General features: G+C 39.5%; 1 protein-coding gene across 3 annotated transcripts in view; it reads left to right on the top strand.

The window, feature by feature from the left end:
• Positions 1 to 15,433, top strand: part of styxl2 (serine/threonine/tyrosine interacting like 2) — a 35,669-nt gene extending 20,236 nt beyond the window's left edge. For 2 of the 3 annotated variants that reach the window (XM_085397504.1, XM_085397503.1), the window contains exon 8: positions 12,268 to 15,433. In XM_085397504.1, coding sequence (XP_085253630.1) covers positions 12,268 to 15,014 — 2,747 coding nt within the window. In that variant the 3' untranslated portion in view covers positions 15,015 to 15,433. The remainder of the gene's footprint in view (positions 1 to 12,267) is intronic. The other variant, XM_085397502.1, reaches the window with a different exon arrangement.
• Positions 15,434 to 18,529: the final 3,096 nt, after the last annotated feature.

Here is an 18,529-nt window from a genome sequence, read left to right as displayed (position 1 = left end):
ATATATGCATCAATCTATCAATTGTTTGTTGTAAATTCAGATAATTATTTTTTAAAAGCTAGACATTTTAAATGAGAATAAGAAAGAAAAGTATTTCTTTGTGCCCCCCTTTCCCCGTTAATGCCCTACCTGGCCCCCCTGGCAACACTTTGCTAGATCCGCACCTGCACAGTTACCAGCTGTCAGCTACATAAAAAAGGATCCTGGTTTTATTTGTCTCTCAGAAACAGTTCATAACTTCCCTTCAACTCGTTCATGTTAACTAAAAGGTAAACCTGTTTCTCCATCACAGCTCTGATGATCCAGTAAGGACATCTCCTGGTTTCATCTTCATATTTCTCTCTCACCAGATAACCAAACCATATCATGACCAGCAGCTTTTACAGCTGTGGCTCCAGCAAACATCAGCTGATACTAGAAATTAATATTAAATAAATTCTAACAACAGCTGATCAAGCTTAAACGTGCTGCTGTTGTTTAGCGCGACATCCGCTGGTTTCCTCTTTCGGCGCAAAGTGGGCGATAAACAAACAAGAGAGCCGATCAGCTGATCACTGATCAGTTTTCATGATTGAAGCAGAAACGGGAGAGGGAGGGGGGAGAGGATGAGAGAAGAAGAGGCAGCTGTGCAGCGTAAACACAGAATAACTCCAGCTTTGTGCCTTTTTCATTGTAGCTGAATTACGGGACAAACTGTTCCTTTTCACCTCAATAAGAAACGCGTAATATTTTCTCTGAATACCAGACGGGAGGGTTGGCAACTCTAATAACTTATGAACAAAATAAAGTTCAACATCATTAACTTCATAGCACCCACCCAGCTGTATAGAAACCCCGTCATGCTAGCTAGCACGCAGTACGGAAAAAGTCAGAATAACGAAAATAAACTCCACCTAAACTTGGTTTATATCTGACCCAGAGAGACTGCAGGTCATAACTTCTTACCTGAAGTTCAGTTCACACTTGGACCGGCAGCCGCCTCGGGTCTCTTTTCGTTCTGCGTCCCCTTTCCTTCATCCGCCTGCTGGCCTCCACCACTTGCTAATGTTACTGAATCTGTGGAAGCTCCGCGATAGCCACCACGCGAAGTAACGAGTAACGACTAGAGATGGCACGATACCACTTTTTTATGTCCGATACCGATACCGATATCATAAATTTGGATATCTGCCGATACCGATATGAATCCGATATAGTGTTTTTTAATCAACAAAACTGTTTTTTAAAATATCTTGCTGCATTTTGCAAGTCTGCAAGTTCATACTCAAGTTTAAAACAACAACTACACTAAAGCTATTCTGTTATACCTGTATACAAAAAAAATATTTCATAGTTCAGCAATACTGATCAATCTAATAAACTTAAACCTACACCATCCTCACTATTCTGGTATTTTAAAGAGTACTTAGCGTAAATATTAAGCAACCTAACTAATAGGGTTCCAACTCAGTGATCACCTACCAGTTTTTGCAGTTTATGACACTAATTATAAGAAAAATCAGCATGAAGAACAACTGAGATACAGACGTGTAAGGACAGAAGAAACTATGACTGCATTTAAGAACGATCTATTAAATCAGGACTGGGACAAGGTGTACAAAGAAGCTGATATTGATATTGCATATGGCATATTTTTAAGAATATTCATGGAGTTGTACGATAAAAACTGTCCAACAATAAAATACAACAGAAAGCACAAATATTCAGATAGACCATGGCTCACTAAGGGTTTACAAAATGCATGTAAAAAGAAAAATACACTCTATAGGGAATACCTAAAACAAAGAACAAAAGAAGCTGAAAATAAATATAAAAAATACAAAAATAAGTTGACCAATATTATACGTGTATGTAGAAAGGAGTATTATAGTAAAATATTGAACAACAATAAACATAATATGAAAGGAATATGGGATGTTTTAAACGGTATCATTAAAAATAATTCTGGACAACAAAGTTATCCACAATACTTTATCGATAATGGCAATATTATGGAAAACACTGCTGATAAGGTCAACAGCTTTAATCATTATTTTGTAAATATTGGACCAAAACTGGCAGAACAAATTCCTGAGTCACTGCCATCAGTAGACTGTAGTGAAAACCTGATTGATAGGAACCCTAACTCAATGTTCCTCACATCAGTGGAGGAAAAAGAAATAATTGACATTGTACACATGAGTAAATATAAAACATCCACTGATTGTAATGATATTGACATGAAAATCGTCAAGAAGGTCATTGAAGGAATTGTAGGACCTCTAACATATATTTGCAACTTATCATTTCAGACGGGAAAAGTGCCAAACAAAATGAAAATAGCTAAAGTTGTGCCGCTGTATAAAACCGGGGATAGACGCCACTTCACAAATTACAGGCCTGTTTCTTTACTACCACAATTCTCCAAAATCCTAGAAAACCTGTTTAATAAACGATTAGACAAATTCTTAGATAAATATAAATTACTCTCTGACAGTCAATATGGATTCAGATCAAAAAGATCAACATCTCTGGCATTAATCGAATCAATTGAGGAGATTACGAATGCTATAGATCAGAAACAGTATGTAGCTGGAGTATTTCTGGATCTCAAGAAAGCATTCGACACAATCAATCATGACATATTAATTAATAAACTGGAACGGTATGGGATTAGGGGGGTTGTACTGCAATGGGTGAAAAATTATTTAAGTGACCGGAAACAATTTGTGAAGCTGGGTGTCCATTCCTCATCATGCTTGGACATTGCTTGTGGTGTTCCACAAGGCTCTGTACTGGGTCCAAAATTATTTATTATTTATATAAATGATATTTGTAAGGCATCTGATATATTAAAATTAGTATTATTTGCAGATGACACAAATATTTTTTGTTCTGGGGGGAATCTAAAGGAGCTGCTGGATACAATTACTTCAGAAATGTGCAAAATTAAAAAATGGTTTAACAGGAACAAACTATCGCTAAATCTAAGTAAAACTAAAATTATCTTATTTGGGAATTCCCTTAGAAATGCACAAGTGCAGATTCATGTAGATGGTGTGGAAATTGAAAGAGTACTTGAACATAAGTTTCTTGGTGTGATTATAGATGATAAATTAAACTGGAAGTCTCATATAAATCATATACATAACAAAATTTCAAGAAGTGTCTCAATCTTGAGTAAAGTAAAACACATTCTGGACCACAAATCACTCCACATTCTCTATTGTTCCCTGATTGCACCGTATTTGAATTACTGTGCAGAGGTTTGGGGCAATACTTACAAATGTTCGCTATCATCAATCTTTATATTACAAAAAAGGCCCATAAGGATAATCCATAAAACTGGTTAAATAGATCATACAAATCCACTATTCTTAAAATCAAAAATTCTAAAATTCACAGATCTGGTTCATTTTCTCACAGCACAAATTATATATAAAGCAATAAATAACCTGCTTCCTGACAATATTCTAAAAATGTTTTCTAAAAGGGAACGGGGATACAATTTGAGGGGGGAATTAAATTTAAAACATCCTCGTATCCGTACAACATTAAAAAGTTTTTGCATCTCTGTGTGTGGAGTGAAGCTGTGGAACAGACTAAGTAAAGATATGAAGCAATGTCCAAGCATGGCGCAGTTTAAAAAGCGGTTTAAGGATATGGTTTTTACAGGGTACAGGGAAAAGGTAGAGATTTGATAGGGTGTTCTTATCTAATATTTTCATGTGTGTGCGCATGCACAGGTTTGTTGGTATGGGTATATATGTATGTGTGTATGTATGTATGTATGTGTATATATATATATATATATATATATATATATATATATATATATATATATATATATATATGTGTGTGTATGTATGTGTGTATGTATGTATATGTATGTATGTATATATGTATATATATATATATATATATATATATATATATATATATATATATATATATATATGTATGTGTATGTGTGTATGTGTGTATGTATGTATATGTATGTATGTATATATATATATATATACATATATATATATATATATATATATATATATATTAAATATATATAAAATTGTAGGTTGTGTATCCTTCAGGTGTTAATGGGGTTATTGAAAATGTGTATATGTGCGTATGTGTGTATATACGTAGGTCTGGATAGATAGAAACATATATGTGTATATATTAAAAAAAAAAAAAAAAAAAATTACACATAACATATAATGTAATTACAAGGAGGTATTTCTGTAGTCTATTGATACTAGATAGTGGAAAAGGGGTGGGATTAAATAAGCTTATGCTTCTTCCTGCTCCTTTTTGAACATGGACGTTATTTGGAGTTGTGGTTGCTCGTTTTCCTTTTGTTTGCTTTGTTTATTTGTCTCTTTTAATTCTTTTTTTTTTTTTATACTTTTTCAACATGTTCAAAATAAAGATTCAATCAATCAATCAATCAATCAAAACTCCCAGCAACAACAAAAGTAAATAAATAAAAAATAGGGAACCACCTCTCACCCTCCACCTCATGATGCTTAATCGACGTAATCAACCTTAATTTGATGAAGTGTGAAAAAAATGCACAGAAATCAATTATTTTTCAAGAAATATTAAATAGATTCAACATCTTTCTTCAACAAAATTGCAGACTGCACAGATGGTACCTTCTCAAAGTAAAAAGTACTATAGCTTACTAGGGTATATATATTAGACTTAATAGTCACTATATACAGTAATTGACTTCTATTCATTTTACATCAAATTAAAACTTTGGGTGTCAGATAATTATTTATTAAAAGCTCGACATTTTAAATGAGAATAAGAAAGAAAAGTATGTCTTTGTGCCCCCTTTTCCCTGTTAATGCCCTATCGGCCCCCCTGGCTAAACTTTGCTAGATCCGCCCCTGCACAGTTACCAGCGTCAGCTACGTAGAAAAAGATCCTCGAGTAGAAAGTAATATTAAATAAATTCTAACAACAGCTTATCAAGCTTAAACGTGCTGCTGTTGTTCAGCCGCTGGTTTCCTCTTTCTGGTGCAAAGTGGGCCAAAAGCAAACTAGAGACACGGACTCGCGACAGAAAAGCCGATCAGCTGATCGTTAAGCAGTTTCATGATTGAAGTAGCAGCAGGAGAGGCAGTCGCTTGTTAAGCTTAACGCAGGAATGCTTTACAAACATTCAGAGATGGACTTACACACTTGCTTTACTTCTCTCGGGGATAACTTTGTCGGAGATGAAATGCCAGGTTGCTAGCGAAGCTCCAAATGCTATCCAGACCACCGACAGGTCCCGCATGCCACAGCCGCTCTATCACGTGATGCATACTGCTCCGACGTGCTAGCGTTCTGAGGCGAGTTACGGCGTGTTGCAAGTTTTGTGAGGTGCTTTCGTGATATTTAATGGATCGGATTACATTTTTTATTTTTCTCCGATATCCGATCCAGTAATTTAGGTCAGTATCGGACCGATACGATACGTAATATCGGATCGGTCCATCTCTAGTAACGACCCTATCTAAATCCCAGTAACGACTAACGCGTTCCTGATTTTGGCATAATAACTAGTTACCGTGCTCGTTACCACAATAATAACGTAGTTACTGTAACGCGTTAGTCCCAACACTGCCAATCAATCAGTGGATGATGCAACAGCAATAGCCCTGCAACACACACTGCAACACCTGGAAAGCAACAGAACGCATGTCAGGATGCTCTTCCTGGACTACAGCTCTGCATTCAACACCATCCCCCCAGGCAAGCTGACAGAAGCAGACAGACCTTGGCATCCCGACTCTGACCCGTAACCGGATTCTGGACGTTTTGACAGACAGACCACAAGTGGTGAGCATAGGAGGTGCTCACAGTCAGCACAGGATCTCCACAGGGCTGCTGTCTCAGCCCCAAGCTCTTCACCCTGTACACCTATGACTATGTCTCCACCAAGGAAAACTCCATCGTCATCAAATACGCTGACGACACCACCATCATGGGGCTCATCAAGGAGTGGGTACACGACTCTGGTAGACAGTGTTCATTCCTACAGAGAGGAAAATGACCTCATCCTCAACCCTGCCAAAAAAAGAGAGAATTATTAGGGACACACACCGTCCAGCTCACCCTCTGCACAGACACAAAAATTGTTACGTACAATCTGAGACACAACAAAGCAGACAGCATCATCACAGAACAAGGTTTTTCAACTGCTTCTTTCCCGCAATTGTCAGACTGATAGCTAACAAAAAACAACTGAACACTTAAAATAACACAGCACTACTTTACCTCATTTTGAATGTACAAAAATCACTTATTAATGTGCAATACTTACTGAGATCTGTGAAATGTGCAATATTATGTGTACAATACTATTACACTGTTTATATATAATATACTATTAATATACTTCTTCTGTTTGTCTACCACCACTATGTCCAGTTGGTTAGCCACCACCATTTTGTCCATCTGTATCTCAAAGTCCCACAGGATCTTAGCTTGGTCATTCTCCACCGTCCTTGGGGGCATCACCCATTTTGAACAGGACTTCCAGGCCGTATTTGGCCTGGAAGTCCTGGCTATGTCTGGCATAGTATACAGAAACATCAAATACAGGCCAGGACTTCCAGGCCAAATACGGCCTGGAAGTCCTGGCCTGTATTTGATGTTTCTGTATACTATGCCAGACACTTGCTTATGGAGTTCCATATGTGCCCTGCTTGCTAGCATCTTGCACCCTGCTGTTATGTGCTGGGTTGTGCTGGATTTATATCTTGATGTCAGTGGCTTCTATCTCCTCCTTTGGCCAACTTATTATCCCATCCAGGTACCTGATCAGGTACCTGGATGGGATGGCATAGATATTGATCTTGTTCTTACAGGACTTGCCAACACTCTGCAGGTACTTGGTGGTTCCAGCTTTCCCAGTGGCCTCTTCATGATTCCCATTTGCCTGTAGGATCCCCAGGTACTTGTACCTCTCCTCTATGCCTGCAATGTTGCCTTCTGGTAGTTGGATCCCCTCAGTTCTGACTACCTTCCCTCTCTTTGTTATCATCCGACTACATTTCTGCAGTCCGAACAATATTCTGATGTCATTGCTGTATAGCCTGGTAGTGTGGATCAGTGAATCGATGTCTCATTCACTCTTGGCATAAAGCTTGATGTCATCCATGTACAGGAGGTGGCTGACAACTGCTCCATTCAGAAGTCGGTATCCATAGCCAGTCTTGTTGATGATCTTACTGTGGGGGTTCAGGCCTATGCAGAAGAGCAATGGGGACAGAGCACCTCCTTGGTAGATCTCACACTTGATGGTGACCTGTGCTATGGGCTTGAAGATTGCCTCTAGTGTTATCCGCCACATCCTCATTGAATTCCTGATGAAGGCTCTTAGGGTCCTGTTGATCTTGTATAGGTCAGGCCTTGGCCAGTTCTAGACAGGCATATATGAGGGGCCAGACAGAAATATAAAGGGGGCACATGGTGGCAATGGAGGCGGGAAAGGTGTGGGGGTTGGGTGGGGTGCTCTGGATTAGGGCTGCCACAAACTATTATTTTCATAGTCGACTAGTCACCGATTATTTTTGCAATTAGTCGACTAATCAGATCATGCATCCATTTGACGTAAAACGTACATTTTATTGCACCTGCATGCATCGACTCTTATGTACCTATCATTAGCTTACAGCTTGAAGTGTTTAAGGTATGTGGTAACTAAAAATAAAGACAAAATGATAGTCTATTAAACCTTTAATGAAATTTGCAGATTGAATTTCCTTGCTATCGAAAATATAACAGGACACTGGAGTAAACAATAACATTTTTAAGTTATCTAAGTGATTTATATATCATGTTTAACCTGAGTAGCGAAAGACCGCAGGGGGTTAGAAAACGATGTGCCCGGAGTTCGCTGTTCTCGCCAGCTCTAATGAGCCTTGAACCTCCAGCTAGCTATTGAGCTGGTGGGTAACAGACGTCTCCGAAAACGTCAGAGCACTTTTGCAAATATGTGATGTCTTGATAAATCGAGGAGATATTTGAAGTTTACACAGCTACATTCTCGCCTGAAAATATCTTAAAAGTTTATTTTGTGACCCAGAAAGAGTAATATTAAAACCAAGTAGCTACCACCATTGCTGAAAACTGGAAGCCAAACAGGCAAAAGTACATTCTTCGCAGCTACGCTTCATCTCAGAGGCAGGTTAATAAGTTGGACTGAACTTAACCACAATACTTTGACATGGGTTCTTTATAAACTTGAGTCCAACTTGAAGGCGGTGGCAAGATGCATCAAATTGATGTATAGCTGGGTGTAGGGTGGGGTGTGAGTTCTCTGCCGAGTCCTGTGTGAGCCTGCACAAACAGCGCACGGAGGTAAAGAGCAAACGAGATGTGAAACCTATCATCTCATTTGTGCCTTTTCCAGCGGATTTTTCAGCTACTGTAGTAAATCTTGTCCATATTCAGTTTGTGGGTAAACTATTATTTTCTTTCTCAACTTCTAAAAATTTGACTTAAGGGGGCAGGACGTTTGTTTAAGGGGGCATTGCCCCCTCTTGCCCCAGCATATAGCCGGCCCCGGGTCAGGCATTCCAGGATCCAGGTGTGAGGCATTGAGTCATAGGCCTTCTTGTAATCAATCCAGGCAGTGCACAGGTTGGTCAGCTTAGTCTTGCAGTCTCAGCTGACTGCTCGGCCTACCAGTAGCTGTTGTTTTGCACCTTTGGTATTCTTGCCAATCCCTTTCTGTGCCCCGCTCATGTATTGACCCATGTGCTTGTTCATCTTAGCTGCTATGATGCCTAACAGGAGCTTCCATGTGGTACTGAGGCAGGTTATAGGCCAGTCGTGGGATGGGGCCGGTCCCATCTGGGGGTCCTTGAGGATCAGGACCATCCGGCCTTCAGTTAGCCATCCAGGTGTCTCTTGTCAATGATCAGCTGGTTCATTTGTGCTGCCAGAAGCTCATGGAGTGCAGTCAGCTTCTTTAGCCAGTAGGTGTGAACCATGTCGGGGCCTGGTGCTGTCCAACTCTTCATACTGGACACCCTTTCTTGTATGTCTGCCACTGTGATGGTTACTGGTCCCTTTTCAGGGAGGTTGCTGTGGTCTGCTCTCAGATCCACTAACCACTGAGCATTGCTGTTATGGGTTGCATCCATCTCCCATATGCTCTTCCAGTATTGTTTCATTTCCGATGTGAAAGACTGTTAAAGACATATAGAAAATGATTGCTTTTTAAGTTGTTACTGCTAAAAAACAAAACTGTGAACATTGAAATAGTTTAATATGTAAAGTGTTGTTGTTTAAATTAGGTTGTATTTACCTCATTTTAAGATTTTGTAAGGACAAGACATTTTTTAATTATGTCTCAATCAGTAAAACCTTACTTTACAGAGAGGGTACTCCAGAACGTGATATCACCATGGGTAAAACCACTCAAAATCAAATAAAAGTTCATATTTAAAGTATTTATAATCAATAAATTTATAATAGGAAGGGTTGAAGAAAATTTGCTTTTTACATTCTTATATCCATCTACTTACTGGTGAGCCTATAGCCCTGATTGTCATTGCTCTGTATGTCCACTTTATAATAAATGTCTTATTCATTTCTTGACCTGAAGGCATCCTCTTCATCTGACATTAGAAATGGAAGTTGGGAAACCTTGAGACTTTTTTTTTTGTCTGTTTTCATCAATGCTGCATTTTCTGGTCTCTGGTTCCCACAGACTTTTAACTATTCATTTATTCTCTTATTTAGCTCACAGTCATGATCCACAATGCACTTATTTTTCCAGATTTATAATACATATCTCCAGGTGAAGGTCAACAGTGATACAATGAAATATTCCAAACAACTGATCTGTAATTTCTCATCGTCACAGCTTCTGAGAACATGCGTGTTCCTGGAAGAGGCTGACACAGTCACTGTGCTGTTGATTGTGTTTCTTAATTAACATGCCCTAAAATATTGCCTGAAAACTTCATAAACAACAGCTTAATAATACAGTTACACCAAAAATTTGATGGACAAAGAAACAGTTTTTGTAGTTTGGCCTCCGTATGCAACATTTTAAACCACTCGGTAAGATATGATTAAAGTGCCTCTACCAATTTTACTTCAAGATGTATTGTGTTAACTGTTATGGATATATATTTTTCAGAGGGTTAACAGTTCTTGTAAAAACTAAAAGTCAGTGATTTCCTGAAGTCTCAAATCCATTGAAATCACCAAATGTTGCATTTCCTTCATTGAGATGCTCTACCAGGCCTTTACTGCAGCAACCTTCAGCTTCTGCTTGTTTGTGGGTCTCTCTGCATCACGTTTTAGCTATAATAACTGAAAAGCTGCCCTACTGGGTTGCAATCAGGTGACTGATGTGGTCATCTGAGAAACTCTTGGGTTTTATTTTTATTATGCCTCGGGGGTGGACAGCAGTCACATCGTCAGTAGACACTAGACGCCTGTTTCCACTGGCAGCCATACTTGCCCATTCCATAACACTGCCTCTACCAAATCATGTGGTATCCCTTAGATCATGAGTTGTCTTCTTCTCTATCCCACTCTCTTCCCATCATTCTGGTACATTATCCTTGGTTTCAACTGTTTCTCCTCTTCTCTGGTCTAATCTGTCTCTCCTTTTCTTGAGTGTAACCAGTAGTTGTACATTGTTGTTAAGTCTCTGTATTTACATTCATGAAGCTGTCACCTGATCATAGACTTTAAAAGTGATATATCCACCTCCCCAAGAGTGTTCTTAAAATGATTAAATCGTGTGAACTTGTTTTTCTTAACCATGGAAATAATACTATCGTTATGATTTTTACTCATCTTCCTTCAGGCCTTTTGATGTTGCTGAACTAGTCATTATAGTCACTGCTTTTAAAAATGTATCTGACTGTTAATTTGGCTGCTCCTAACATTTTTTGTTATTTCTCTAAGATTTCATCAGGTTTATTCAACCTGATGATGACCTGTTTGATATGCAATGACCTTCATCTGGGCCTTATATTTAAAATTATGGAGAAAAGCAATAAAATAAAAAATTCAACTCTGAATTAACTTCAGATATCATGTCTACTCTATTTGTCATTAAGTAAAGGGACAGTCCTAACCTGGCCATGAAAGTGGATGTCAGCCTGTTATGAGCCTGAAAATGGGTGTATAAACATGTGTGTAATTCCTAATGGATCTGTGGAACATTTTACCACTGGAACATAACATCCTGTATATTTTCTATGCATTAAATCATAAACACTTACATGAACATTAAGAATAGAATATTCACTTAAATGTTTTAAATGTTAAATGTTTTTCACGCTGATAAATATGAATCTATATATATTGCAACACCTTAAACTATTTACCAGACTAAGTAAGCCGCTCATAAATGTATAATATCAATGTATTTGTTTTATTTATAGTATCTGCTATATTTGCACTTGTCAGTTAATATTGTAGAAATCGTCACTGTGGTAGCACAGATACCACAGAGTGGGGTTTGCATATTGATTATTGTGTTTAAAAAGGCCTTTAAAGCAAGTTTTAACATGTCTTAGGATATAGAATAAGATATGAAGCAATTAATACAGCCAGAAGCTGCATTATCAACAATAGAATCCCTCCCACTCAAACTTCTGTTTACAGCATTTATAATCAATGGTTTTAAAATAATAGGTGTTGAAGAAAGGAAACTCTTTACTTTACAGTGATTTTCAGTTAAGCTGCGTGGCTGTGACACACTTATAACCTTGAATTTGTCCACAGCATGCTGCTGGTTCTAAAAGAAAAAGCTCTTAAAAGCCTTTCCTTCCTGACCTGTTTATCTAAAACCAGCAGGCAGTCACACACAAATATATACTGGTGAATACAGTGGAGCATTTAGGTAAATAAATAGATAGACATTTCCTCTAAAGAGTGTGAAGACAAAGACTAAAGATTGGTCATAAATAAAAGAAAATATTGGTCATATATATTGGTCATAAAAAAATCTTTTTTCTTCATAAACATTATAGAAAGGGATTCAGCACACTTAAGTTGAAACATATAAAACCTAAAATGTAATAAGTTATTGCTTTGTCAACGGTTTTGCTGCCCTCATCTGATCATAGGCCATTATTGCAAGTTTAACTAGATTAACTACATTAATCTATTGCAGACATCAAAACTGATGTATACTGTGGACTATTTCATGTAGAATTTGTACATACATAACATACTTCATTTACTTTGGGTGTAGCTGAGTAATGGTATTTGCCTCAACTCTTCAGTATTGGTAATCATTGTTCCCTTTACTTGCAGGAAAGGTTCTTGTTGTTTCTATGATGGGCATCAGTCGTTCTGCTATCCTGGTGGCTTGCTACCTGATGATCTTCCAGAACATGACCATCATGGAGGCTCTGACCTCAATCAGGAAAAAACGTGCCATCAACCCCAACGAAGGCTTCCTGAAGCAGCTGAGAGAGTTCAATGAGACCCTCATGGAGGAGCGAGATGATGACGACGAAACACTAAGCCAGTGCTCTGTGATTGATGCTCGAGCGCGTACTCGCATCTTTGGGGAAGAGGATGATGAGGATACGGACACAGAGGAAGAGCAGAGTATGATTGAGGTGAAAGCGAACTCCATTATGATGGAGGAGGAGGAGGATGGAGAAAGTGTGATGAGCAGCGTTGCCTCCTCTGCAGCTGCTGCAGCACTTAAAAGTGGTTTGACTGGAGCACAGAATGGGTTCAACAACCAGGTATCCAATGGTGTCCCAAATAAGTTTGTTCTATCTGAACAAGGGGGCAAGGAAGATGGGGATGATGATGATGATGGTCTGGACAGCATGATTCAGGAGTGGCAGAGGAGGAATGAAAAATACCAGAATGATGAGTGGTGGGAGGCACAGCTGAACACTGATGGGGAAGATGAGCAGTCTCTTCCGGGGGTTTTTACAAAGAAGACAAAAGAAGTTGGAGACACTGATGTGGAGAGCGTAACCAGTGAGGACATACGAGCTGTGAAAGAGCGGCTGAAACGTCGCAACAGACGCCCACCCTCTGACACAATGTCCACCTCCAGCTGCATGAGTTACTCTGATCTTTGGAAGCAGCGGCTTAAGGAGATCGAAGAGCAAGCAGCTGCTCGGTACCGCAAGAAAGAAGATGATGAAGGCAGTGAGAGCACTGCCACTGAAGACGAAGGAGTAAAGAAGACGATTGATGATGAAGTAGATAGCATCCTCTCTGACACCAGCTCCATGTTTAACTTCTGTCAGAAGAATAAGGAGAAGATGTCACCACTGGAACGTTGGCGAATCAAGAGAATCCAGTTTGGGTGGAACAAGAAAGATCGTGAGGATGGAGAGAAAAGTTCTGTTGGTGATGGTGAGGAAGAAGCCAGGACACCATCTCTGCAAGACGTCAATCTGACAGCGTATCAGGCATGGAAGCTGAGGCAGCAGAAGCGTCTCGGGGAAGAGAACACAGATGAGATTCTGGAGCTGAGCAGAGGCGAGGACTTAGCAACAATCAGAAGAAGACAACGACGTGAAGAGCTTCTGGAGCGTTCAAAGAAAACTTTAGAAGAAAGCCAGTCCGTATGTGGCTGGGAAACAGAAAGTTGCGTTAGTGGTGGTACGATACCTCTATCTGCCTTCTGGGCTGGAGCTGGTGTTACAGGGCCGCCAAGTGTTGCCAATGATGACAATATGTCCATGCTCAGTGGTAGATCTTCCATAATTTCTTCAGTTTCCCAGGCTCGCAGCACAAGATCCTCACAGTTTGGAATCCCAGCAAATCCTGTGCCACCAGTACCGCCGATCCTCCCAGTTCCAACTGTGCAGGGCCCTGGAGGTGAACCAATGGTCAATCTGGCTAGCATCCAAAACTGGATTGCTAATGTTGTTTCAGAAACAATCAAACAGAAGCAGAGTGAAATGAGCCTTCCTCCTCCATCACGTGCCGGGTCTGAATTGAGCTTTGGTGCTCCATCAAACGTGATTTCAAGGCGCAGTGTCGATGATGACAAAGCATCCTTGCTGAGTGGTGCTTCCTACTCCAGCTCTCTGTCACAAGATCGAGGCAGGGCAGCATCAGTCCTCTCCAGTGGCGGTTCAAGCAGCATCTCCGGTCTCAGTGGTAGAGGCTCAGCATTAGGCTCTAACCTTGGCTCCACCCTAGGCTCAAAGAAAAACAAGATCACCACTACCAGTGTTCCTCTCTTCAGCCTCTTCCAGGATCAAGTTAACCTGGATAAACTGGATGCCATGGACAAGGAGATCAAGTCAGAGATGAGGGACAAGATGTCTACCTATGAAAAGAAGAAGATCCTGGAAGACAACAAACGCAGTACTCTGTTTAAGAAAAAGAAGCCAAAGGAGGATGAAGATGAGGAGGAGGAAAGGAAGAAGAAAGAGGAGGAGTTTCTTGAGGAGACAAAGAAAAAGGAGAAACCAAAGAGGACTTACGGTCTATCGGGGTGCCTGAATCTTAACCCAGCGCTGGAGAAAGATAAAAACACCAACATTGATGACTGGCTGAAAAGTGTCAGGCCTCCCCCGAGAAAACCAGCTTCAGGAACTGAAGCTGGTCCATCAGAGGACCCCTATGATGATCTTGATGCCTCAGCTTCTGAATTTGACTTCTCAAGCAGAAGAGCCTCTTATGCTGCTGACGAAGATGATGATGAGGAAACGTATGGCATTACTTCCAGATACCGAGCCAGGTTACACGAAGATCTATCAAGTGAAGACACAGAATATTCCTGCAGTGGCTTCACACAATCCCACAGCTACAGCCAACCGGGAAGACCGTACGGCGCTGTTCATCATTCACGATACGAAAGCAATGAGACAGAAGGGAGAAGGACTAGGAGACAGGAAGCCACAGAAGAGGAGGAGGATGACATCTCCACCTTCATTGCCCAAACCAGGCAGAGGATTAGGGCTCGAGCTGCCGCGGAGGCTGAAGACGACGAGGTTCTCGCTGCTTGGAGAGCTCAGCAGGAGGCAAAGCAAGAGAAGCAAAACTTAGAAAATACTACTGATGCAGACAGGTTTTAGAAAATGTAAAAGAGCCAATTCTGTGCTGCTGCTGCTGCTGCTGCTAGCTCACACAAAGCTCTTTTTGTTTGGTCAAGGAGTGAAAACAAAGGATGTACAAATTGCAATAATTCTAATGCACAAAAAACACTAGCATTCACATCCATAGAAAAATATGCACCTTGACCTTTTCATATTACATCAGCACTGCAAAGAAATTAAGGATTTGAGCCTGTTTTACTATTAAAATGGAAGAAATACACAATACAGTTCTCAGTTAAGGTTTTTCTTGTACCACAATTGAATGTAAAACACAATGAATGCAAATTTTCATAGAAAAGATGATGTGAAACTTCTAAAAAAAAAAAATAGGAAAAGTCCCTCGAATTTGTACTCTTGCACAATTTTACTATTGTAATAAATTTTCTGATGAATGATGATTTGGGCTTTTTATTTGGTTTAATGGCTCCTAATAAAGCTGCATCATAAAGGTTGTTTTCATCTTTTGTGATGAAAAAAAATTGAAAACCTCCATAACTTACTACAAAAAAACAAAAAATTAAATGGTAAAAATAAACAGAAACACAAACAAGTTGTATTTATAAAATATTTGTGCAGGTGACAAAGCAATCACTATTACTAGAATGTTTTTTGGAATGAATATAATTGTCACTTGCAGGAAGTGGGACTGATGGCTTTTTATGCAGACAAAAATATGTTTTTTTTTTACTTAATAATTTGATGTTTTGATGTTAATAACTTGTTTTGTTGCTTAACAAAAGCCACAATATGCTTCACAAAAACAGCAGCTCATTTCAAAAACTTAAGCAAGGTTTAAAGTGTGAAAAAGGACATAGTGAGGGGGGAATGAAGAGCTAAAACTAGTCATTCACCCACTAAGGTTTAGACAGTTAGGCATGTAACACACACACACCATGCAAACAGTTAAAATACAGGAAGGGGATTGGAGATGGGTGTAACACTGTTTCATTTTTGTAAACACACAGCATGTGGTCATGAGCATGGCATTTCTCGTGTTATACTGCCACATCTTGGACACTAAATGCAATTGCTTTTGAGATTTATACAATTTCTAAATTATGCAAAATGTGAAGATAACATCATTTACAAAATACCATAATATTTCTTTAACTGTAGTGGTATAGATGTGGTTTCAGTGAGATAACAACTATGTGCTGTGTAGTGGATGGGAAATATGGAAATAATTCCACTACATGTGAAACTGTAACATACTTTAAAGCTTATAATGCTTTACATAGCACAGTGGGATAAACCGCAGCAGGAGTGCTGATCTTCAAGCTCTTATATGTACATTTAAAGTCAGATAAAAGGCTCAGCCAAGGAGTCTGTACTGCTGTATAATTACAGGATTTTGGTTTTATGCTCTGGTTTTAGAACCTTTGCTTTTACTGCACATTTCAAAATTATTTATTATCATAATGTTATAGAACACACCTGGGATCATTTTTATACCCTGGCATGTTTAATAATTTGTGGAGTTTTTCTACTTTATTTTTATATAAATTTTAAACATGAAAACATGGTGAGCAGTTTGCATGAAGATAGCATAAGTTCGAAAACTAAAAATGTATTATTTAGAGGGGAAACTATTAAAAGGAAATCAATGCAAGCTGTTACACTTTCAGAACATTTTGCTCTTTTTAACTCATGTACTTGACTGTTTACTCTCTCACTGGAGCATTTTTCAAAACGCTCCTGTTATCTGCTGGTTACACATGCTCTTAGAGAGGACCAATTGTGCTTTTCATCATTTTCTGTCTCATATATCCTGTTCAAGTAGTGCATTTTCAATATAAGCATGACCTAGTTGTCAAACATAAGTACAGGTAATCCTGTAGCCAAAAGCTTCAGACTACTGTCAACACTCAGTTTCTAATAGTTTTTCTTACTCTTGGCTCTGTTTTATCTCAATTAGAGGTCATGTCTTTTCATGGTGATGCCAGGTACAGGCAATCAGCCAATGAGAATGAAGTTGTTTTAAAGACAGTGAAACAAAAGAGCATGAGGGGATGGACTGAGAGGGAGTCTAATATCCACAGACAATTAAGACCACCTCCTTTCAGAACTGTCTTAATTCTTTGTGGCATACGTTTTAGTCCATGTTGAGATGACTGCATCACACACTTGCTGCAGATTTGTCTGCAGTTTCATCACATCACAAAAGAGCTCTACTGGGTTGTAATCTGGTGATTTGGGGTCTATCTCTGTACAGTAAACTCACTGTCATGTTCAAGAAACCAGTTTTAGATGATTTGAACTTTGGTGAGTTATCCTGCTGGAAGCAGCCATCAGAAGATAGATACACTGTGATCATAATGGCATGGACAGGGTCATCAACAACACTCAGGTTGGCTGCGCTTAAGAAGTGATGCTGAACCACTGACATAAAGCAAGATAGATCCACGCTTCCAAGTTCTGACCCTACCATTAGTGATGTGACGTTCTGTATCGAGGCTTCGAAGCATGTGTCGAGTAATGGAGGGGGCGTTTCCGCGAAGCGCGTATCGAGGCTTGCTTCATTTATGGGAGGAGCTGAAAATGATGACGTCCGAAGCCTCGCTGCCCGGCTGTACCACGTGACTGGTTCAGGAAGATCGGAGTAAACTTAAACTGAAAGCGAGCCTTTATTATGGCTGATGACAGGTCTCACACGAAGCAGAAACACCGTGACTAAACCAAACTTAACTAAACTGGGAAACAGATACTGATAAACTAAGAAGACTCAGAGGACCATGATGATGACTGTAAAGACTGGCCATGAGGACATGGAGTGTGGGAACACAGACGACACGACCCAGACTGCATGAAACACAGAGACTAAATACACATGAGGGATGATCAGGGGAAGTGGCCACACATGGGAGCACAGCTGACACACATGAACCTAAAGACAGGAGAGGTGAAACTAAATACACTGACATAGAATACAGACTTTCAAAATAAAACAGGAAACATGGAGATTAGACATGACATGAACTAAACATAACCACGCAGACATGACGTGTGACAGGTAGACGCATGATCCAGGGAGACTGAGTACAGGGAGATGACATAAACAACTAAGAAACAAAGGGCTAAACAGCACCCTAGAAATTAACTAGACGAACTAAGCTAAAGCATAAATGAATACAAAAGATACATAAAACTCAACACTGGGTCACACGACCCAGGACCATGACACCATTCAGATGCTCTTGACACACTTTTGTTGTAACAAGCGGTTAGTTGAATTACTGTTGTCAGCTCAAAGCAGTCATTTTCCTTTGACTTCAACGAGGCATTTTCTTCCCGAGAACTACCGCTCACTGGTTATTTTCTGTTTTTCAGATCATTCTCTGTAAACTTTAGAGATGGTTGTGTGGGAAAATCCTAGCAGATCAGCTGTATCTGAAATATTTAGACTAACAATCATGCCAAGCCACTTAAATCAACACTCTTCTCTGTTCTGATGCTCTGTCTAAACTTCAGCCGGTCATTGTGACCATGTATACGTG

The sequence above is a fragment of the Rhamphochromis longiceps genome, linkage group LG23 (genome assembly GCF_057381845.1).
Source record: "Rhamphochromis longiceps isolate RC_006_pf linkage group LG23, R_longiceps_female_GT1.1, whole genome shotgun sequence".
Taxonomy (NCBI): domain Eukaryota; kingdom Metazoa; phylum Chordata; class Actinopteri; order Cichliformes; family Cichlidae; genus Rhamphochromis; species Rhamphochromis longiceps.
Note: the sequence above shows the minus strand (reverse complement) of the source record. Positions and strands in the feature narration are given on the sequence as shown.